Below are 19,903 nucleotides of genomic sequence, written 5' to 3' on the forward strand. Positions count from 1 at the left end.
GATCTTCCCGACCCAAGAATCAAATCCACATCTCTTGCATCTCCTGCACTGGCAGGTGGATTCTTTACCACTAGCACCACCTGGGAAGCCCTGAATAATTGTAACAATTCTTCAAATAAGAAGCATTTTCCTTGAAGCATTCCTATAAGTGAACTAAGTGGACAACAAACAATGGCTAATGCTATTGTTCAGAGATAAACATGACCAGAGGATGACTAAAATATAAATCCCTACTCATGAATGAAAGTCCATCCTAAAGGAAATCAATCCTGAATATTCATTGGAAGCACTGATGTTGAAGCTGAAACTCCAATACTCTGGCCACCTGATGCAAAGAACTGACTCATTTGAAAAGACCCTGATGCAGGGAAAGATTGAAGACGGGAGGAGAAGGAGACGAGAGAGGATGAGATGGTTGGATGACATCACCGACTCAATGGACATGAGTTTGAATAAACGCTGGGAGTTGGTGATGGACAGGGAGGCCTGATGTGCGGCAGACCATGGGGTCGCAAAGAGTCAGACACGACTAAGTGACTGAACTGACTGACTGACTCATGAATGACAGGAATATATCAAGAAGGCTCAAAAAGTACTGAGAAACATCACAACCAAATGTATGAACCTTGAATGAAATCTGAGTCAAACCAAAACATAGCTATAAATATCAATATGTTCTTGGAACACCTGGTGAAATTTACTATGAACTAGATATTAGAGGGTATTATGGATTCTCAGGAGTTTATAATAGTATTGGTGTAAAGTAGAAGAATGTCTTCTTAGGAGATAAATGTTTACATATTTTACAGTGCCACAGTATTTGCTGCTGTTAATGTTTAGTCAGTCAGTCATGTCTGAGTCTTTTGTGACCCTATGATCTGTAGTCCACCAGGTTCCTCTGTCCGTGGGGTATCCCAGGGAAGAATACTGGAGTGGGTTGCTATTCCCTTCTCCAGGGGATCTTCCTAACCCAGGGATTGAACTCTCATCGCCTGCATTAGCAGGCAGATTCTATACCGCCTAGGTATACTCTAAAGTGATTAAGCCCAGAATTGAAGGTCTGTGTGGTACAGACAGAGAGATAAAGCCAAAAAGGCAAAACATCAGCAGTTATTCAATTCAGGTGCTCTATATTCTGTTATTTTCTATGAATGTGAAATTTTCAAAATTAAGAGTTGGGGAGGCAAGCGACAAAAAATAACTTGCCAATTTTAGATCCAAAATTTTCTTATGGAACACTAACCCCAAATAATTCCATACTGCAATGCTCTTAGCAAATGTGGCTTCCTTGGGTCAGAATTTTCACACCCTCACCACTCATTCTAAGAGTATGCTTCACCAGATTAAAAGCTGTCCCAATTTTAGTGCTTCCTTCTTGCACTCCACTGCATCTGGCTACCTGTCCGTCCCTTGGCTCTGATTAAGACAATTATGCAACAGCATTTTAAGGGCAGTCTGAAATGAAATGCTTTTTGTTTTATGCTCTACAGTAAACAAGCCTTTTCCACATGCAAATTTCCGGGCCCAGGTGAAATAAAGCCAGCTATTTGGGAGCCATCATCTTCCTCTCCAGTAAGTGCAGAGGAGCTGGGAGGATGTGAGTGGGCCATTGGCCACTTTTGCCATCTCTAATGGTAAACAGGGAATTAGTATGTGAACAATAAAGAAAGCAGGATTGGCCCCAGATAGCTACATGCATACCAAAGAAATGATTTCAGCAAGCCTGGTCACTTGCATCTTCCCATACATAGAAGATCCCTAAATCTCTTCATGTGAGAGATTTTGTTTTCTCTTAACAGTAATCTTTTAATATTCAGATTACCTGTCCCTTGCTGCAAACTTTTATATAGCCTGGCTCCTCCCTCACCTCCTCAGGATTGGCTCTCTAGGGGTCACCAGAGATACTGTCCTAACATTCCCACAGAATAAAACCTAACTCTCAACTTTTAGGTTGTGCATATTTTTTTAGTCGACAGCAGGATCACCCACAAGCTATTACACTCTATCCCTGCCTTAAAATCTTCAAATCTCATTGCTCTTAGAATTACATCCTACTGTCTTACCAAGTCCTGCTGGCTCTGGTCCTGCCCGATCCCCCCAAGCCCACCTGGCCCACCTGCCCCTTGTTCACTTATGAACATCCCAGGGCTCTACACACGCTGTTCCCTCTGCATGAAATGCTCTTCCCAGCCCTGCTAGTTCATCCTTGTCCATTAGGTCTGACTTTAAATGACAGTTCCTCAAGAGGCCTTCTCTGACAAACCTGTACTAAAACTGGATCTCCCATACCCATCAACTCCCAATTCATTTTTCATAAAGTTTAGTATATGTATGGGGCTTTTCTAGTGGCTCAGCTGGTAAAGAACCCGCCAACCAATGCAGGAGATGTGAGATTTGGGTTTAATCCCTGGGTCAGGACAATTTCCTGGAGAAGCAAATGGCAACCTGCTCCAGTATTCCTGCCTGGAAAATTCCACAGATAGAGGAACCTGGCAGGCTACAGTCCATGGGGTTGCAAAAAGTTGGACATGACTGAGCGCACATGAACACAAGTATATGCACAATGATTTTTATGTCTGTTCCTTAATAGAATAAACTCAAGTAGTATGCAGACCTACCTCTCATATTTATTACTGTAGCCCTGGTGCCTAACACAGGTTATAATTAATATTCAAATTAATAATAGGGAAAAAAAGATTCTTAGAGTTAAAAACCTGAAATGGAATCCTGATTTTATTTATTTTTTGGTAACCAAGTCATTCTACCTCTTTGTGCATCTGTGCCCTATCTATATATAATTGGAGCAAACGAAAATCAACATGGGAAGTGGTTGAAAGTAAAAAACATCATACAAAATAAAATTATTATAACCAACTAGCTCTGAGGCTTAATCACATCCAGATAGCTTCTGGTTTTATTCTGTTTACCTTCTTGTGGTTGTAGATTTCACCGTTGTAACAGAGCCACAAGTAAGGATATTTCTTCAGTCGAATTGGCTGCATTCCAAACAGCTGGTCAACTACCGCCAACCGGTGAAATCCAAAGCAGCAATTGGTGTATCCATTGACATTTTCAAAACGGAATGCATCCGGACCCCTGTGTGCAATCTTCATAGCACTCAGACACTGAACAGAAAGGCAGTCATCGCTGCCAAAGAGCGCCCAAATGCCACACATGGTGCAATGGAGCTCTGGGCTCTCTGTGGAGATAAAAGCAGACCAATTAAATAGTCAATATCCAACCCAAGTCTGCATTCAATCTCGATTCCCAAAACTTGCACAAGCCACTTCAAACAGTGAAATATGTTACTTTACCCACAGCTATTTACCAGGAGGTTGGCAGGCACAGAGGGTAAGAGAATGATTTAATTTACTTACAAGTATTCAGAAAAGATGAATGACCTTTACATCCAGCCGGCTATTAATATACAGCAGTTTAGCCCTTAGTCAAACCCTGCTTCCCTCTGACATTATGATTTGGTCAGCTAGAGCTAGCAGTGTTCAGGCCACATTCTGTTTTCTATCCTAGGTTTACACTCAAGACATGGATACACATGCAGACTGGCTCCAGCCCACCCAGAGATCCTAGTCTACTCTCTTCATCCCAGAATCCCAAAAGCTCTGAAAAGTCCAAGAGATGCTCCAGCATACTACGATCGCCTCTTAGGTCTTGAGAATAAATGCATCTCTCTTTCTTTTATTTTTTATTCAATTTTTTTCGCTGCGCCACGGGCATGTAGGATCTTGGTTCCCCCACTGCAGACTGCAGCCATGAAATTAAGAGATGCTTGTTCCTTTGAAGAATAGCTGACAAAGCTAGAAAGCATATTAAAAAGGAGAAACATCAGTTTGCTGACAAATGTCCATATAATCAAAGCTATGGTTTTTCTAGTAATGGCAACCCACTGCGGTATTCTTGCCTGGAGAATCCTGTGGATGGAGGAGCCTGGTGGGCTGCTGTCCATGGGGTCCCACAGAGTTGGACACGACTGAAGCAACTTAGCAGCAGCAGCAGCATGTACAAAAGTGAGAGTTGGACCATAAGGAAGGCTGAATGCTGAAGAATTGATGCTTTTGAATTGTGGTGCTGGAGAAGACTCCTGAGAGTCCCTTGGACTGCAAGGAGATCAAACCACTCAATCCTAAAGGAAATCAGTCCTGAATATTCATTGGAAGGAATGATGCTGAAGCTGAAGCTCTAACACTTCGGCCATCTGATGCAAAGAGCCAACTCACTGGAAAAGACCCTGATGCTGGGAAAGTTTGACAACAGGCGAAGAGGGCAACAGAGGATGAGATGGTTGAATGGCATCATCAACTCAATGGACATGAGTCTGAGCAAACTCCAGGAGACACTGAAGGACCAGGAAGCCTGGTGTGCTGCAGTCCATGGGGTCACCAAGAGTTGGACAGGACTGAACAACTGAACAACAACTAAAACCAGAGATCAAACCCACACCCTGTGCAGTCAATCTGGGAGTCTTAACTGCCAGGAACTGCCAGGCAAGTCCCCTAAATGCATCTCTTTACCTGTTCAGTTCAGTTTAGTTGCTCAGTCGTGTCTGACTCTTTGTGACTCCATGGACTGCAGTATGCCAGGCTTCCCTGTCCGTTACCAACTCCCAGAGCTTACTCCAACTCATGTCCATTGAGTCAGTGATACCATCCAACCATCTCATCCTCTGTCATCCCCTTCTCCTCCCACCTTCAATCTTTCCCAGCATCAGGGTCTTTTCAAATTAGTCAGTTCTTCGCATCAGGTGGCCAAAGTATTGGAGTTTCAGCTTCAGCATCAGTCTTCCAATAAATATTCAGGACTGATTTCCTTTAGGATGGACTGGTTGGATCTCCTTGCAGTCCAAGGGACTCTCAAGAGTCTTCTCCAACACCACAGTTCAAAAGCATCAATTCTTCGGGACTCTGCTTTCTTTATAGTCCAACTCTCACATCCATACGTGACTACTGGAAAAACCATAGCTTTGACTAGATGGACTTTTATTGGCAGAGTAATGTCTCTGCTTTTTAATATGCTGTCTAGGTTGGTCGTAACAGACATTTAATGGGTAGAAAAGATGATCGTACATACTGCCTAAGTGTAGTATTAACATCAGTTCAGTTCAGTTCAGTCGCTCAGTCATGTCCGACTCTTTGCGACCCCATGAATTGCAGCACGCCAGGCCTCTCTGTCCATCACCAACTCCCGGAGTCTACCCAAACCCATGTCCATCGAGTCAGTTATGCCATCCAACCATCTCATCCTCTGTCGTCCCCTTCTCCTCCTGCCCCCAATCCTACCCAGCATTAGGGTCTTTTCCAATGAGTCAACCCTTCACATGAGGTGGCCAAAGTATTGGAGTTTCAGCTTCAATATCAGACCTTCCAATGAACACCCAGGATTGATCTCTTTTAGGATGGATTGATTGGATTTCCTTGCAGTCCAAGGGACTCTCAAGAGTCTTCTCCAACACCACAGTTCAAAAGCATCAATTCTTCGGCGCTCAGCTTATTAACATACCTAGGTATTATAAATATTTCACTACTTCTAGCTTACCGCCAAGTGATTTATTCAAATATTATCAAAGAAATTGTAAAAAGAGAAGAGAAAGCATATTACCTGATATCCTAGCTTAATGACAAAAAAAATTTTTTTAAGTTGACAGAGATACAAAATATTCACCATCAAAATGTTCTAAAGGACAAAAATGTTCTTAAACACTTCTGTCTCAAAGCCACCATGGTCAGAGAGAAAGCAAAGTAGCCTGGAGAAACAGCAGTATCTCTGAAAAACAATGTGGCTTGTCTTTGTAGGCCAAGAAGCAAGTAAGTACTTCCTATACAAATACAAATGTTAATTACTTTTCTATTCAAATTCAGTTCTCAACTGTGAAGTAAAGAGACATTTTATTTGGATGCTGTCAACTCCAAACAGTTAACTTTACTTAGGTAAAAATCTAGAACTCTTGGAAACTATTTTGGTATTTTTTAAATGCAAGTTTGTAGCAAATGCCCAGATAAATGGCATCAAAAAGTATATAAATATTCAAGTTACATTAATCACTTGGAACAATCTTCTGAAGACATTTCATTCCTATTTAAATGAACCAAAGTAGGTGGGACAAACAGAGCAGTATCTCTGAAAAACAATATGGTTCATCTTTGCAGGCCTAAAGAACCGTAGCCTTGTTAGGCCTTTTCATGAGACCAGACCAAATTAATGGAAAACTGTATTAAAACAACTTGGAAATGAAGTATCACTTGTTCTACATGGACCCTTCCAGGCATTTGACCAAATACCCATAATCAGATACAGGAACACCTTTGAGACATTATCAGTTTGGTTCTAGTAATAAAGCAAGTCACGTGAATTTTTTGGTTTCCCAGTGCATATAAAAGTTTTATTTACACTATTTATTAAATGTGCAATAGCATGATGCCTAGCAATGTACATACTCTAGTTAAAAAATATTGCTAAAAAAAACGCTAATCATTATCTGAATCTTCAGCAAGTAGCAAGCTTTTTGCAACAGAAACTTCAAAGATCATTTATGACACATTTCAGTAATAAAATTTGAAGTTACCAAAATGTGACAGACAAGAAGAACAAATGCTGTTGGGAAACATGGTGCCTATGCAGACTTGCCATACATCTTCAATTTGAAGAAAAACAAAAAGCAGTACCTGCAAAGCACAACTAACTAGGTATGCTTGGATTTATTTTGAGATTTACTGGGAAAATTCAGAGTGATTTAAGCGAGTTGACTATCAATAAGCCATCTACCTCTGACTCTATACCAGTGAAAAACAGGCTCTGAAAGTGCTTTGAAAATCACATGAGGTCATTAGTGAATCATTTCCCTAAGTCTTCCTAATGCTATATAGTGAATCCCATTAATCGTGCTATAGCAATACACTTAAGTACTCATTTGGAGGGAAAAGAGGGATGACAAATGATTGCAAAACACACATTTCTTCAGTAGGAAAAGCAAATAAAAACTATCACCAATTATTTTTATTGGAATCAGTCTTACTTGCAAACATCCTACTTGGCAAGGCTTTTTCCCACTGCTGTTACCTGTTCCCAGTAATTTTCCATATTTCCTCATAAAAGTCTAAAGCAGTGCTGTCCAATGGAAATGTGAGCCACATATGTAATGTTGAATAAACTAGTTGCCCCGTTAAAAGAGAAAAAAATGAAATTTTAAATATATTGTAACACAATATACTGAAAACAGTATTACTTCAACATGTAAAATCAGTACAAAAATATTGACAAGATATTTTACATTGCTTTTCTCTATTAAATCTCAATCCGGATTAGCCAGTATTTCCCGTTTTCAATAGTCACATGTGGCTAATTGTTACCGAATTGGAGTGTTGTTTCAGCACATTTAATTACTTAAACCAATAGTTAAAGTCAAGTGCTATGGTGAAGTACAAAATCTCAGCAACTAACTCTTGCACAGCTTCAAGACCTACTAAGTTACCTCTAGTGAATCTTACAATAATGCGATCAATCAATGAAAAAGCTGAGTTACTGGTGCTTTTAAATTATTTGTCAAGCACCATGGGCTATAGACGGTGAAGAAATAATGTAGGCCATAGGCTGGGGGGGGGGGGGCGTCTTCCTTCACTCAAAATAATAACCTTAATTTGAAGCCGTTCCTATAAAACAGATAACCATTGAGAAAAGCCATGCCAGTTTTTGTGGGGGTTTTTTGCCTTTTCCCTGACCACGCCGCCTGTCATCCTAAACCGATCTCTTTCCGGCAGGATTTGCTCAGCAAGTCACTCGTTCAGTCTTGCAACAAGAGATGGGGGGAGGGGTAGCTCAGAAAAACCGGGTGGGAAGCCGGAGGTAAGGGGTATCCGAGGCCGTGAGACAGCCCAGGAGACTTTTTCTCCTAGGGAACGCGTGGCCCCGCGACTCCCACCTGCTCCCGGACCACGTGCGCCCTCCAGCCCATTCAGGGCAGGACCCTCGAAATGCAAAAATTTCCGCAGGCTTCGACGCAATATAATAATAATAATAATAAAACAATGAAATTTACAGGAGCCAATTTAAACCGCCGCCGCCGTCGCTCCAGAGCTGCAGGGCCGCGGCTCTGGGGGCCACGCGACCCCTCTCTTCCGGACCACAGCGGAGGTCTTCCCACCCAGCTGGCTCCCAGGTGCGCAACAATCGGCCCCGCCTCCCCGGGGGGCTTGGCTGGAGCTGCAGCAGCCCGGGGTGCCGGGATCCGCGTCTGCCCACCCCGCGGTAGGGCCAGGCTGTCGCGCATCTTCCTACCTCTCCCGGGGCGGCCCCGCGGCACGCTGCAAGGGCGCCGCGAACCGCGGCTTCCGGGCCTACCTGGGGTCCAGTAGGATGGGTGGGCCGGAAGGGCCCAGCGGCGGCTTGCAAGGTGGGGGCTGTCCCTCACCCCTCCCTTTATACCCTCCCGGCTCCTGTAATGCTTGCGGGAAGTTTCATCACTTCTGGAAAGACCAACCAACGCGCAGGGGCGTGGCCCGCGGGGCGTGAAGGCGCTGTAGCCTGGCCAGGACAGGATGCGGAGCGAGGGAGGCGGAGGAATGGCTGTGTTTCCAGCGTCTTAAAGTGTCAGTGCCTCTGCTGAAGGATGACCTCAGAGGTCTGGCCAGGTACCCCACTGACACGTAGGCTGGCCTTACCTGCTGTTCTTAAAATTCATTAAACTTTCGTACCTAGTTTGTTCTTAGAGAAATTATCAATAATTGATTGCACTATGCCTTCTGCAGAGTATCTTCCTCATGTCCTTAATTGCCAAATCTTTAGCACTTTATGTCTTGCTTACTATAAGAGATCATCTGATACATAGCTGTGGATATGCATATATTTGCTAAATTAATAAATACTGAGGCAGATGGCTGGGTCTCCACCTTTTTATTAAATGCAAGTTAGATTTCATTAGGTTCTTCTACCTCAGAGTTACATTTCTCCTTCCTCTGAGCATATGGCTCAGTGTATTTGTCTTGTGAGGGATCAACAGACGTCTTATGTGGTTGTATTGGTGCTCAACCAGATTGTCACCTTATTGGCTGTGTCGACTTCTTCACCTTTTGAGCCCCAGGACCAGCTCAGTGGATACATGTACTCAATTCGATTCAATTACTCATTACATTTGGTCGTCGACACGTTACGCTTTCTGGAAAAGGACTGAGTTCCATTCCAGTCTGAATTTTATGACTTATATAGTAATATGATCATTAGATATGTTCTATAACCTCTTTACATTTCCATCTTTAAAATAAGCAAGTGAGAGACTACTAGGGGTCCTTCCAAATCCTGAAATTTTTAAGTACGAAAGTGATGAGACTTCTGAAAAGTCATAGCACCCAAGGAGGGAAATCAATTTTTTTCATCCCCACATTATCAACTATCTCATCAAAAAACCCCATAGCATTGCAATCTGGTTATTTTTACATTAGACCCAGTTAGAAGAATATTATCCGAATTTACACACCTAATAGTTGTGGATCCAGGATGTGAAACCATGTTTGTCTGGATCCCCAGGCCTTTTTCTTTTCATCACATCTGCCTGTGGAACAGAATGACAAGAAGATCCGGGTTATACTGGAAATGCTGACAGAAGAGAAAAGGGCTAATATAGCCTCTCTTATTTTTGCTAAACATGAATGATTTCTGTTCAGGACAAAATATATTTTCTAGATTTCATCCCCATTTCTATATTGGAGAATTATCCTAAAATTAGACTTTTTCCTATTTATTATCTGCACGGAGACTCACCATTTTAAAGGCATTGTTGAACGTCTACCAGTACTGCCCTCAAATTTATTATGCAGAACCAGGAAAGACATGCCCTCAGGAAAATACATTTAAGGGCTAATATTTCTGTGTAAGATTCAAGTCATGTTGATATGTAAAACCAAAATAGATGAGTGGCCCCTAAACCTTTTAAGTACAAAGATTCCTTAAAGAATTTTGTTTAAAAAGGTTTTCTTGACCTGCCCCCACAAGAAGATAGTGCATTTTAGTGTCTCTTTGATAGAGAAAACATACTATGATAAAAATAAACAAAGCCCCATGACTTCATAACACTCTATAATAAATTTGTATTTTATTGGTCACATCAGCACCAAAATAAATTAAGAAATAGTAAAATTACATGTGCAGAGACATACTTGGATCAGACTATAGTCAATGCTTGTCAAGGATACAGGTATGATATCCTCATGTAATACATTCCCAACTAGTTCAATAATTACCAAGGATATAAATTCCCTAAGAACAGAGCAAAGATGGGCTCGATAAAGGACAGAAATGGTATGGACCTAACAGAAACAGAAGATATTAAGAAGAGGTGGCAAGAATACACAGGAGAACTGTACAAAAAAGATCTTCATGACCCAGATAATCATGATGGTGTGATCACTCACCTAGAGCCAGACATCCTGGAATGTGAAGTCAAGTGGGCCTTAGAAAGCATCACTACGAACAAAGCTAGTGGAGGTGATGGAATTCCAGTTGAGCTATTTCAAATCCTGAAAGATGATGCTGTGAAAGTGCTGTACTCAATATGTCAGCAAAATTGGAAAACTCATCAGTGGCCACAGGACTGGAAAAGGTCAGTTTTCATTCCAATCCCAAAGAAAGGCAATGCCAAAGAATGCTCAAACTACTGCACAATTGCACTCATCTCACATGCTAGTAAAGTAATGCTCAAAATTCTGCAAGCCAGGCTTCAACAATACATGAACCGTGAACTTCCAGATGTTCAAGCTGGTTTTAGAAAAGGCAGAGGAACCAGAGATCAAACTGCCAACATCCACTGGATCATCGAAAAAGCAAGAGAGTTTCAGAAAAACATCTAATTCTGCTTTATTGACTATGCCAAAGCCTTTGACTGTGTGGATCACAATAAAATGTGGAAAATTCTGAAAGAGATGGGAATACCAGACCATCTGACGTGTCTCTTGAGAAACCTGTATGCAGGTCAGGAAGCAACAGTTAGAACTGCACATAGAACAACAGACTGGTTCCAAATAGGAAAAGGAGTACATCAAGGCTGTATATTGTCACCCTGCTTATTTAACTTATATGCAGCGTACATCATGAGAAACGTTAGGATGGAGGAAGCACAAGCTGGAATCAAGATTGCCAGGAGAAATATCAATAACCTCAAATATGCAGATGACACCACCCTTATGGCAGAAAGTGAAGAAGAACTAAAGAGCCTCTTGATGAAAGTGAAAGAGGAGAATGAAAAAGTTGGCTTAAAGCTCAACTTTCAGAAAACTAAGATTATGGCATCTGGTCCCATCACTTCATGGGAAATAGATGGGGAAACAGTGGAAACAGTGTCAGACTTTATTTTTTTGGGCTCCAAAATCACTGCTGATGGTGATTGCAGCCATGAAATTAAAAGACACTTACTCCTTGGAAGGAAGGTTATGACCAACCTAGATAGCATATTTAAAAGCAGAGACATTACTTTGCCAATAAAGGTCCGTCTAGTCAAGGCTATGGTTTTTCCAGTAGTCATGTATGGATGTGAGAGTTGGACGGTGAAGAAAGCTGAGCGCTGAAGAATTGATGCTTTTGAACTGTGGTGTTGGAAAATACTCTTGAGGGTCCCTTGGACTGCAAGGAGATCCAACCAGTCCATCCTAAAGGAGATCAGTCCTGGGTGTTCATTGGAAGGACTGATATTGAAGCTGAAACTCCAATACTTTGGCCACCTCATGCGAAGAACTGACTCATTGAAAATGACTAATGCTGGGAAGGATTGGGGGCAGGAAGAGAAGGGGACGACAGAGGATGAGGTGGCTGGATGGCATCACCGACTCGATGGACATGGGTTTGGGTAGACTCCAGGAGTTGGTGATGGACAGGGAGTCCTGGCGTGCTGCGATTCATGTGGTCGCGAAGAGTCGGACACGACTGAGTGACTGAACTGAACTGAACTGAAAAACAGAGCATGTAGTGGACACTAATTGATGGCAAAGATGATAGAGGACTAAGTTCTAAGGTACTTTATTTCCCTAAACTTTTCAGCATCAAATAGACTTTGCTACGTCCTATTCTGTATGCTACAGGCTTCCCAGGTGGCTCAGTGGTAAAGAATCCTCCTGCCAATGCAGGAGACTTTGGAGACTCAGGTTCAATCCCTGGGTCGGGAAGATCCCTTGGAGTAGGAAAAGGCAACCCACTCCAGTATTCTTGCCTGGAAAATCCCATGGACAGAGCAGCCTGGTGGGCTACAGTCCATGTGGTTGCAAAGAGTCAGACATTTCTGAGTAACTGAGCACACACACATCTTCTATATATTAGTAATATCTCAAACCTAAGGACAATTTGGAAAGTAGATTTTCTACCCACATTTTACAACGTAAAAATAAGAGAAATTGAGGGATTTAGCCAAACACACAGTTTGAATTAAATCATAAAGAATTGAATCATAATAGTATAAATCCCATTTCCCTTTTCACCTCATCTAGGTAGCAGAAGACAGATATCATTCGATATGTTACCTGGTGTGGTTGGTGGTACTGTACTGGATGTCTTTTGCTAGCCCCCTTCAAAGCCACTTTCAAGCTTATGCCCTGGCTTCCCTGCCCTCCTCTTTCACTGGGAGTGGCTAAATGGTTCCACTTCAAGTTGCTGCAGAGGGTGGGAAGGAGAAGGACATCTCTTTTCCTGGCTCACCCACTACAAAGCTCCTCTCTTGCAGCTCCTGTCTGCTGACCCTCTTTTCCTCCTTATCTGCAGATTTCAGGCACTGCTTCCTCCTCACCTCCTTCAGGCCTAGCCCTGAGGTGCTGAGCCATCCTGCTTTCCTAAACCCTGTCCACACTTCTCTGATCAGTCCTAACTGGAGTGTGCCATCTGCTTCCTATCACAACTTGACCCCACACAGCGGTCTTAAGTTTTAACACTGAGTTTGTGTGGTGGATTCAACTACAGTAGAAGCTTACGGTGGCTCAGCCATAAAGAATCCACCTGCCAATGCAAGGGACGTGGGTTCTATCCCGGGGTGGGGAAGATCCTCTGGAGAAGAAAATGGCAATCCACTCCAATATTCTGAGAAATCCCATGGACAGGGGAGCCTGGTGGGTTACAGTCCATAGGGTCACAAAGAGTTGGACGTGACTTAGCAACTACACATCAACAACAAACTATCGTGGAAAATGATTCATATTCTCTCAATTATCCAATGCAAATGAAAACTAAATTATGTTGGCCTGTTTTCCCATGTCTTATCTCATTCTGAGATAATGATCTTTATCTCATTCTGAGATAATGATCTTATCTCATTATCCAATACTGAAATCTCATGCTAAAAGGTGCCAGGGAGGATTTAAAATTATTTGACCTTCAGTCCCTAAAGAACCAGAATAAAAACCTCCTCTGTCAAGTAAAACCTGTAGGCCTGTTCCCCATCCCCAAAATGTAATTGGCAACACAAGACTGTATTTGTTAAGCCTTGAGAGCATTAATTAAAATAAAGTCTTTAAATTTCTTTAAATGTCTACTAAATTGTTTTTTTATGAATTTTTTGGTAAGTAGATCCATTTTCTAGAATTTAAAAACTATATAGTTGTTAGACAATTACATGATAGTAGCTGTCCTTGGGTATTTATTGACTAAGAAAAAGTACATGATAATAAAAAGCTTCATTGATGTTAATAACACCTTAAAGTAAATACCTGTTGAATTTAGTAATGGTGAGTTGCAGTGGAGTAAGTGAGAAGAATAGAATGTTCTGTACTCTCTATAATGGACTGGATGAAGCTTTCCTTGTGGTCCTCAGGAAAATGAATCCTTTCTTCCTATGGCTCACACTTGACTTACAGCTGATGTTCCAGCTTATAATGTTGGTAACTGAGTAGAGGTCTGAGTCTCCTAGCTATCTGTGAGCTCCTAACAGTCCCATCAAAGCAAGTTAATGATGCTAGGGTAGGAAACTAGAATACTGAAGTCTATTCACAAGTATACAAATAGTTTATGGCTCTTGATCTTCTTGGGTTTCCACATCTGTAAAATAATGAGGCTGAAATAAACAAACTTTGGTGTTTCTTCTAGTCTTACAATTCTGTTAAAATTAAACAGACATGAGCTATTTACAGCATTCCAGTGTTAGGAGTTCAGATCAGTAAGTGTTAATTTCTCATCTAAGAAACCCTTACATTTACCTTTCAAATAAGATTTCCCCTTATTTAAAGATAATTGAGAATCAGAGATAAGACAGGACTTGGGATCACATAGTTATCAGGATTTGAACTCAAAGGGATCTGAACCCAAAATCCCTTGTCCACAACCCCATGTGACCTCTTGTCTGGGAGATTGATCTATATAAGAAGATTATCCTTTTTAGCTCAGGGTACAAGTGAAATCCAAGTTGCCCTGTGTTAAAATATAGCATATTATCAAGCATAATCTCTTTTCTGGTCTTCACTTGCATTTTTTATTGGAAGCTAACAAAGGAGCAGAGGCACTTTTAAAATTGTTTTAGTTCAGCTAGTAAGGATGTAGATATAGTTCCTTCTATTCCTGTTTCGAAAAGACTCTGGTATAGGTGTCCTCATCCTTCTCCATTCCCACTTACCATCCCCACTCTGTCACTCACATTTTACCCAATTCTATTATGTAAAATTAATATCCCCTATATGCAGGATCCACAGCCAGAGAACAGCTCTAGCTGAGAATATCAATTAAAACAAGAGTTTCACATGAGAATAATCTTGTTGGTATGTAGTTCTAAACAAGAATATCTTTTTTAATGTCAAAATATTGAGCAGTTTATACATATAACAGTAGTTGTATATCAGCCTCCCATTGGTGGAGAAATATGTGATAAGCCACTTAAAATTCAGTGAAGACTTTGAAACTCATTTTGTGTTCTTCAGCATGTAAGAGCATCCACATATATCATATATTAATAATTCATCACGTGTGTTCTTGACGCCTCTGATAGGCGAGAGTGGCAAGGACGAGTATAGAGTGATGTTGTAAATAGAATGGAAGGGACAATGGAGGTGACAAGGGTCATGAGATGTTCATAAGTGCAATAAAATGACCAGATTGACTTTTTCAAGAGCTAACCTCAACAACTGTGGGGAGAACCAACTGCAATGGGGAATAGCTTCCCACCAGCAGGAAGTCAATGAGAAAGCAGAGGAGAATGTCAGTGGCGCTGGGATGCAGAACCTGATGGATGTGGAGACAGTGGGCATGAGGGAAAGGGAGAGGGAAAGTCCAGAACAGTCTCAACTTAGGGACTGGATTGAAGGAGAAACCATAATAGGAAATAAGGAATATCAGAAGAGGAAATATTAGAACAGGGGCATCTGCAGGGTAGGGAAGGGGTTGGGATATGTTTAGGTTAATGCCTATTAAGATAGAAATGTCTGCATGCATGCTAAGTTACTTTAGTCGTGTCCAACTCTTTGTGACCCAGTGGACTGGAGCCCACCAGGCTCCTCTGCCCATGTCCATGGGATTCTCCAGGCAAGAATACTGGAGTGGTGGCCTGAGCTATGTCCATTAGGCAGTTGGATGGATATGTCAGTTTAAAACTAGGGAGATCTGAGTCAGACTTTTAGATGACAATAAAGCATAGTAACTACAACAGCTTTAGAGTCACTACAGACAGCGAGTTCAGTCAAAACTCTACCATTTGCTAACTCCCTGGGATTGGGGCAAGATTCAGAGCCTTATTGAGCAAAAACTTCCTGATTTGAAAATGAGGATAGTAATACTCAGAGGAGCTTTTAGTGTGGCTGGAAGGCAGACAAGGCAGATAAAGAAATTAGCAAAGTGCCTGACACATAATAGTAAATTCTCAGTAAATGTTAGATGCCATTATTATTACATAGGTTATTGAACCACATATAGAGGTAAAAACTGAAACCAAAGGATTGGAAGTGATAATTGTGGGAAGGAGTACATGAGAGAGAATGATCAAAGGCAAGGCCTTGGAGATGCCTAAAGAGGCAGGCAGGGCAGGAGCAAGCAAAACGGACTGAGAAGGTGTAGAGGTAAGGGAAAGAAGAGTCAGGAGAGAGTGCTGGCCTGAAAGCTGATGGAAGAGTTGCAACAAGTAGGAGGATGGATCAAAATCATGGCTTAAAGGAGTTATGGAGCAGAAAATTAACCAGTAGCTCTCTTAATGAGGACGTTGCTGTTGACCTGAACAAACAGTGCTTTGAAGAAAGGGTAGAGGCAGTTCACTGAAATAGCATTCAGCATTCCTAGGAGTCTAAAGCTTAATTACTAAAAATAGACATATAATTATAAGAATATGTAATCCAGCTTAAAACCAGGAAGGGGCTAATTAGTAGCATTAACACAGCTGAAATGATTCTCTCCAGGAACTTTTCCCTCAGTGTGTGATCATGCTATTATTTCTCTCATCTTAAAAGCAACAACAAATTCTTGACTCTGTAATTCTATTTCTTCCCCTGTCTACTGCTCCATCTCTCTTGTTAACCTCACAGCAAAATTCTTCCAATGAGTGAAATTCCCCATCTCCAATTTTCTTCTACGCTCACTCCAAAAGGACTTCTCTCCCACATTCCACAAAAATTACTATTGTTGGAGTCACCAGTACCCTCACATTATAAAGTCCAACGGTCATTTCTTAATCCTCACCTTAGTTGACCTTTTAGCAACATTTGATAGTCAATCATTGTCCTTTAAATGCTTAGCTTTCAGGATTCATATTCTCTTCATTTTCCTCTCTTTTTACTAGGCACTCTGTCTCCTTTGCTGCTTCTTTATCATCATCTTGATTTCTTAATACCAGAGAGCCCTACAGTTTAGTCCTTGGACACCCTTATTATTATTTTCTTAACCTACAGTCATTATTCACTCAGTAATCTAATCTAGTATCATGACTCTAAAATATTTGCATGCTGATTCCCAAATTTATATTGTAAACTTAGATCTTTCCAGAAATTCCAGAATACTATATCCATCTTCATTTCAGCATTTCCACTTGAAATATTTTAAAAACTGTAAATTTTTGAGCTGTGTATCAACTAAATCAATGCTTGTTAACCCTTTCAAGCATGTGGAACCCTTCCTAACTTAAATTTTAAACAATTCACATGAGAGTACTTGTAATTGGCTATCCATCGACAGCAAAATTTATAATGAAACAACCTACTATGACTTTAGTCACACTTTAAGTTTATATTTCATTCCCCATTATATTCACTTGAAAAACATTTTATAGATGTATCAATTACATTACTTGTAGCCAATGAAACAGCGGCATCCATAGTCATTAATTCCTTGCTATAAAATTGCCAAACTCCCCAGATCTGTGCCCCACAAGTTGAAAAACACAACTGGATTACCAACTAATTCATAAACACATCCAAATGTTGATACCTTCAAGGCAGAGCTTACTATTTAAATCGTATCAATAAAAATGTTGACACTTGGGTGTCCCAGGTGGTGCAGTGGTAAAGAATCCGCCTGCCAATGCATGAGATGCAGGAGATGTGCATTATATCCCTGGGTTAGGAAGAGCCCCTGGTGAAGGAAATGACAACCCACTCCAGTATTCTTGCCTGGGAAATTCCATGGGACAAAGGAGCCTGGCAGGCTATAGTCCATGGGTTCCAAAGAGTCAGACACAATTGAGCGATTGAACACTTAGCCTAGATGTCTGATTCCTTGTTTCTCTTCATTTCAATACAACTACTTAGAGGAATTCTCTTTACAAGCATTGGGGCTTCCCTGATAGCTCAATTGGTAAAGAATCTGCCTGCAACACCGGAGACCCCAGTTTGATTCCTGGGTTGGGAATATCTGCTGGAGAAGGGATAGGCTACCCACTCCAGTATTCTTGGCCTTCCCTTGTGGCTCAGCTGGTAAAGAATGTGCCTACAATGCGGGAGACCTGAGACCTGGGTTTGACCCCTGGGTTGGGAAGATCCCCTGGAGAAGGGAAAGGCTACCCACTCCAGTATTCTGGCCTGGAGAATTCCATGGACTGTATAGTCCATGGGGTCACAAAGAGTTGGACACAACTGAGCGACTTTCACTTACAAGCATTACAATTCAGAGTGGGAAAAACAGAAATCCTCATGTTTAACCCTCTCATCTTCAGTCTTCTCTCATGATTTCCTAAAAGTACCACCAGCATCTGCCCACATCCTAAATACAGTTCAAAGGTCAAATAGCAGAAGATAAAATTTGAAAAAACCCAATACACCATTAAATTGCCATGTTTTGCTTTGTGATATTTTGACTGGAATTTAAAACTCACTTCCCTTTGTGTAAGACAATAAAAGAATGATTAACATGGTAAAAGACACTTCTTAGAAAAATTAAGAAGGCAGTAAGATGTAGGATGGAACTGTAGTGTGGAGAGACTAAAAGCAAGGAGACTAGTTAAGAGGTGACAGGTAATGGAAGTAGCAATACCGACATCTCCCAGCTAAATTCCATAGGATTTGGAGCCAAAAGGATAAGGAAAATGAAGGAGCAGAAGGATTCCAGGATGACTCCCAAATGTCTATCTTTGTGTGAATGGTGACATATTAACAATATCTGAAATACAAGAAGGGGAGATTTGAGAGAATGTAGGTTCAGTTTTGTTCATGTCAAAGTCAAAGTTTCTGGTAGGCATCTAGGTGATGACCCAATAGAAAGTTGAACATAAGTATCAAGTTCATCATTGTATTAACAGCATGCATCAAAACCATCTTCCAAGATTTTTTATTCAGTAACAGTGAAAAAGGACAAAGAGCATATCTATTTAAAACAATTTTTACTGATGTCTATGTAGTGCCCCAAAGGGGAAAAGCCCTGGTCTCAGGTTTAAGACCAAAACTGGAGTTGGTATTATATTGGGTGGTGTATGGTAAGTTTAAAACAATAGTTTGTAGTTGTATCTAAGATCAAATCCCAGATCTTTCAAGCTGTGATTTGAACAAGGAATGCAACATTTTTTAGTAAAACAGTACTATTAAGAGCTTTTCAAGGTTGTTATAAGATTTAAGTGAGATTAAAAAATATGAAGAAATAAAAACCGTTCTAAACACATAATTGCTCAAAAAATGATACATTTTAAAAGTCCTAAGAGCGCTTTGAGAACAGAATTAATCATCCTGGAAGGACAAAAGAGGTGAGAATTAAAGGGCAGGCTTTAGAAATGCCAACATTTTAGAAGTAAGGAGAAGAATGATCAAGCAAGAGGCCAGAGGAGATCCATGGAGAGTAGTGAACTAGATGCAATGGAGAAAACTATTTCAATAGTCATGCGACAGGCCAATAGCATCAATTTCAGGAGTAAAGAAGACTAAAATAAAAAGTTTATCTTTGGACTGGAAGATGAGGAATTCACTGGGAACTGAACAACAATTTTGGTAGAACTGTGAATCTAGTGAGTCCTCTTGACTGTACCCTTAGGGATGGCACGTGAGGCTGATCTCTAAACAGGCTTGTGACCAGACATTGGTTTTAGTTTCTGGTCGATGAATGTTTTCCCCAAGGGCCACCATGTCCTATCTCTGAAATATATTGCTGCTTTTGAGTGGATTTTTCATGCAGGGTGGTTGTCAGAGCACCTAAGAGACAGAGAACTTGAACTTTATCAAGCTAATAGAAAAGAGTGAATACATGATTTAATGCCTCCTGGTACACATAGTAGAATGTGACCTAAGGATAACTTTCATTAAAACCCAGATCAAGATTTTTCAGAAACTAGAATTTTCTACCAAAACCATTCATTAGGGTAATCTTTGGGGCTTCCCTGGTGGCTCAGATGGTAAAGAATCTGCCTGCAATGCGGGAGATCTGGGTTTGACCCCTAGGTTGAGAAGATCCCCTGGAAAAGGGAATTACTACCCACTCCACTGTTCTTGCCTGGAGAATCCCATGGACAGAGGTGCCTCACAGGCTACAGTCCATG

General features: G+C 41.1%; 1 protein-coding gene across 37 annotated transcripts in view; it reads right to left on the reverse strand.

Annotated features, from left to right (window-relative positions):
- ASNS (asparagine synthetase (glutamine-hydrolyzing)) overlaps window positions 1-19,903 on the reverse strand; it is a 164,369-nt gene that overhangs the window by 39,608 nt on the left and 104,858 nt on the right. For 21 of the 37 annotated variants that reach the window (XR_014066098.1, XM_081531588.1, XM_081531566.1 and 18 more), the window contains 2 exons: window positions 9,482-9,556; window positions 2,928-3,199 (listed from right to left, as the gene is read on the reverse strand). Coding sequence is in view for 36 of the 37 variants with exons in the window: in XM_081531560.1 (XP_081387686.1) it covers window positions 2,928-3,199; window positions 9,482-9,556 (347 nt within the window). In the remaining variant the exon portion in view is untranslated. Of the gene's footprint in view, window positions 1-2,927; window positions 3,200-3,377; window positions 3,816-7,930; window positions 8,461-9,481; window positions 9,557-13,685; window positions 14,014-19,903 lie in introns of those variants that run through there. The other 16 variants (XM_081531576.1, XM_081531579.1, XM_081531571.1 and 13 more) reach the window with 6 other exon arrangements.

The sequence above is a fragment of the Giraffa tippelskirchi genome, chromosome 10, assembly GCF_054371585.1.
Source record: "Giraffa tippelskirchi isolate mGirTip1 chromosome 10, T2T-mGirTip1v1.2.pri, whole genome shotgun sequence".
Classification (NCBI taxonomy): Eukaryota; Metazoa; Chordata; class Mammalia; order Artiodactyla; family Giraffidae; genus Giraffa; species Giraffa tippelskirchi.